Here is a 4434-nt window from a genome sequence, read left to right on the forward strand (position 1 = left end):
CAGTACTTTACCACCTGGATTTGTCTTCTTCACAGGGAACTGAAGGACCTTAATCCATTTCCTTCCAGAGATGTTGTTCAGAGAAATATGCCAACTTGCTTTAAGTCTTTTCAAAATTTAAGAGTCATACTTGATTGCACAGAGATATTCATTCAGAAATCTAACAGTTTGATAAATCAGAATCAATCTTTTTCTCATTACAAACACCATACAACTTTGAAATTTTTGATTGGTATAACCCCTTCTGGTGTTATTTCGTTTGTTTCAGAGGGCTTTGGTGGAAAGATCTCAGATCGGCAGATGATTGAACGATCACCTCTGCTTGATCTGCTTGATGAGGGGGATGTTGTTATGGCAGACAAGGGCTTCACTATAAGGGATTTACTAGAGAAAAAAGGCTGTAGTTTAAATATTCCACCATTTCGGTCTTCTAAATGTCAATTTTCTACTGTAGATGTTTTTAACACTCAAGATATTGCTAAATTACGGATTCATGTCGAAAGAGCTATAGGACGCGTTAAGAATTTTCACATATTTGACGGTGTACTTTCTCTTTCTCTAGTGCAACTGGCATCTCAAATATTTTCTGTCTGCTGCTGGCTCACCAACCTTGATGTCCCTATGGTTGAAAGTAATCCATGATGACAAATCTAGGTTTGTATGAATTTATCTGATGTTACATCTTTCATTTAACATGTTTCCACTTTAAAAAACTAATTGAGCAAAACATATGTAATAAACAGTTAATGTGATTTCACAGTGATAGTATAAGCAAACTTATTTGCTAGATAAACATTTATTGGGATATTAATATGTGATCAAATCCTCAAAAAAACTCAGTTTTTTTGGAATTTGACCTACCCATATCAATATTCCTATAAATGTTTAAAAACGATGGCTAATTTCTTTATTGAAGAACATTTACATTTTAAGGTATGAAGATGATATGCGTGAAACAAAAAACTCGACAAGTTTAGGCATCATCAAAGAACAGAAATCTGAATCAAAATATATCCTCTCTATAAAACAGTTGCTCTGCCTAGCTGCAGTCCATACAACAAAGTCACCCCACGCACAGCCCATGATGGCCATCTCCCCTTGTATTTGGGCATAATGCTTGTGATCTCTTCTCAGTCTGGGTCCTTCATCAGTGTCTTCTAAGAAAAAACCTTCTCTTCCAACCAGTTCATGCACCTGTTATATGTATCCCAATACAAAGTTGCTAAAAAAAGTATGACTGCTAACTAAGACAACTAATAAAGTGAACATGTACATACCTCTTTGTCAGTAATGACTTCACTGTTGATAGAGTAAGGGCATTTAATTTCCAGAACTCCTCTTTCATTTCCCTCTGGCATGGACTCATCATATACCCATCCATCACTGGTTGCTCCCAGAAATGCATGGGATGGATATATGGTGAGTCCAGACCCCTCTACTCTGAGATTGGTTATGGCATTTTGGAGGGCCAAGTAATCTTTAAGGGCATTTTGCTCATTTTCCACACCCCACTTGACTGGGGAAGGTAGTGTCTGGTACCTGAAATATTGTTGTTGATGTGCTATGCTACTTGATTCAATGCAGACTAAAAATGTAGGGATTATTATAGTTTTTTAAGATTTTAAACATATTCTAATCTTTTACCTGTCTAAACTTGATCCATTAATAATCTGCTTCACTAGGCTTTGTGGATTTTTTCCAGATTTCAGAACTAGACCAAATAATGAACTGGTTATTCTTCTCTCTGCAGATCCCTCCAAATATCACATGTTCTTTGGCCTCTTGTTCTCTTCTCAATGTAGGCACTTAGGCTTTCTTCAATAGAAACTGGAATGGGCACTGTAACAATAATGTTTTTGCTTTTAGATAAAGATTATTATCAATTTATACCATAGATTTACAAAAAACTTTTTCACTTACAGTTCTCCTCAGACAAGACAAGACTTTTCATTGATGTCTCCAGGGGATCCTCTGTTTGTCTCGACTTCAATTTCCTCAGATGGATTAGGTGTCTCATCTGGAATGGTCCATAAGTGACTCATGCTGAGAATGAAAATTTTGATGTTTTGTAAAGCTGAATATTTGTATTAATTCTTTTTTGTGGTTTTTGTGTGTATAGACTGTAATATACATGTACATTGCATTTTTTTGTAAAGCAAAATTACAAACATTGCCTTTTAAATTTTAATCAGCTGTTCTTATGCCTACACGTTGATAAACATGTTTAACACTTTTGTTTCTACCAGTGAGTTCACATTTTCCTTTCGAAATTAGTAAATTGATTTATCAAGATTTTGAAAATAAATCTTAAACTGAACCCATATTTAGTCTTATCTAACATGAATTATGTATTGTTTTCTATACATTAAAATGAACGATGAATACTTCTTTTATACCAGTTTTGGGAAATATTTTTTTTAACATCATCAAATGTTCCATGGCATGTGTGGAATCAAAGTCTCTCTCTTCAGGATGCCGAGGATCAAAGTCTAATTGTTTCCTCTCATGGTACTCCAGTTCCCCCTCTGTTGTCAATTTCGGTCGCCCGAGATTCCATTCCCTCAAGGGCATGGGGTCCATCTTCAGTGGACGAGGGACGTTCCACTGACATGGCCTTGAGGTTGCACTGTCTGCCTTTAGCACCTCTGTGAGATGCATATGGTGTAAATAAAACAACAGTCCTCCAATGTGGCTGCATGTTTGGGCTAGACTACATCAAAAAAATATATGTAGAATTTGTTTGTGATTTAGGAAGTTATCAATTTTTTTATTTCTTTAACTTTGTATTTTTCATGTTAGTTTCTACAATTATGCGTACCCAATGGGACATTCACAATAGGCATACTGAACTGTAGTCCTATCCTCAACACAGAGAAAAACTTTGTACTTCAATTTTTTCATGGAAGCTAAGCAGTCAGCCCTGATGTAGTCCAGGAACTCGTCAATCTAAGTTGAATTTATAAATGTTAAACATCTGAGATAAGAACTTTTAGATAGAAAGTTACCATTTATCTAAATAAGGGTTTATTCTCTTCATCATAGTCCGTCTTCGCTCATCATTTTCATTCTTATATAGTAATCAATATTTCCATTAAGTAAACAGTTCAATATGTTATATATTCATTGTAGAATTTCATATGAAAGGTCAAAAATAAACTGAAAAAAAATTTATATAGGCATAGTTGAAATGTTAAAAAAGGATGGTTTAAATACTAGTATACACAAACATACTAGTATGCTTTTTTTAATGCCTATTAAACCATCATACCTGAGCTGTCATTATATGTGATATGTCTCCAGCCTCAAAATGCTTGACTGCCCTGATCCAAACCCTTGAAATTCTTCACCTGTCTCCCTTCTGTTGTTTGTCTTAAAATCATATGATGGTAGATCTGTTGAAAAGATATTTTGGGTAGGAAGGTGGGCGTGGCAGGGGAAAACGACGCAGACTGTAGAGGGGGGAGGTTTTCATGTCCAGAAATCTCGGGCACAGTACCCACCAATGCCAGTGTCTGAAACTTAGTTGGTATTTCAGCGAGAGACCCCCTTCTTTTCCTGTTCTGGTCATTCAAATTCTCCCGGGAAGCCATCGTCGTATTGATCAACACGGAAGTGCCCCCTTTGTGTACTAAACTCGGTTCTCGATTTTATTTCATATTTCTATCTAAATATTATGTTTATTTATGCATAATCAACACAAGAAAGGTCTAAATATGTTAGGAAAACAGAAAACAAACACACTTTCATATAAGAATCCTTTTATTTCCATCAAGTTACTACCATGTCGTAGTAGTCAGCGTAACCTATGTAAACAAGTTGCCCTGCGGAAGGAGTTATACGCATGCGCGGAAGTAATCGTGAAACGGTCTATTCATGTTGTCGAATCTCCGCAAGATTTTACCCCAGTGAAAAAGGCTTGTAATCTACCTTGTAGGTCGTTTAAAGTTGTTTCACATTGTTTATAATTGTGATTATGTTATCCCTCACCTATATGTTTAATGTCAGCTATGCTAAAATAGCCCATTTCTGTGTAATTTGAGAAAATGTTTTTGTCATGTGCTTAAAGTATGGCCTGCTATTCATGTCATCATTTAAAAAGTCAATCCTAAATAAAATCTGTCTTTAAAGAATACATTTTACAAATGACATTTAATATGATTAGAGTATAGGAATCCATATATATAAGAGATATTATTTTTGTATTACATTTATAAGAGACATTGTCTCATGTAATTTAAATCATAATAACAAAATGGGTTTTATTTTTGTATACAGTCCTCAAACCTGGAGATGTTTTGTTCCTAACCATCTATAATCCATTCTCTAAGTGAAGTGAAGCCTGGCTGTTGGTCTTCCTTTGGGAAATATACAGTGAAATAACTAACATAAAAACAAAAACAAAACTTGAATCTAAAAAAAAAGTTTAAAGGAATA

The 4434-nt window shown here is 35.0% G+C and overlaps 1 protein-coding gene and 1 pseudogene across 1 annotated transcript in view; one reads left to right on the top strand and one right to left on the bottom strand.

Moving 5' to 3' along the window:
- Positions 1-1976, top strand: part of LOC134263040 (uncharacterized) — a 2315-nt gene extending 339 nt beyond the window's left edge. Inside the window, exons 2-3 of the mRNA XM_062745340.1 lie at positions 1-654; positions 1923-1976. The exon at positions 1-654 is cut by the window's left edge and continues 60 nt beyond it. Coding sequence (XP_062601324.1) covers positions 1-642 — 642 coding nt within the window. The 3' untranslated portion in view covers positions 643-654; positions 1923-1976. The remainder of the gene's footprint in view (positions 655-1922) is intronic.
- Positions 849-2928, bottom strand: LOC134263029 (uncharacterized; annotated as a pseudogene).
- Positions 2929-4434: the final 1506 nt, after the last annotated feature.

The sequence above is a fragment of the Saccostrea cucullata genome, unplaced genomic scaffold (genome assembly GCF_032062105.1).
Source record: "Saccostrea cucullata isolate Sc308-1 unplaced genomic scaffold, CSIRO_AGI_Scuc_v1 ctg15461, whole genome shotgun sequence".
In the NCBI taxonomy this organism is placed as follows: Eukaryota; Metazoa; Mollusca; class Bivalvia; order Ostreida; family Ostreidae; genus Saccostrea; species Saccostrea cuccullata.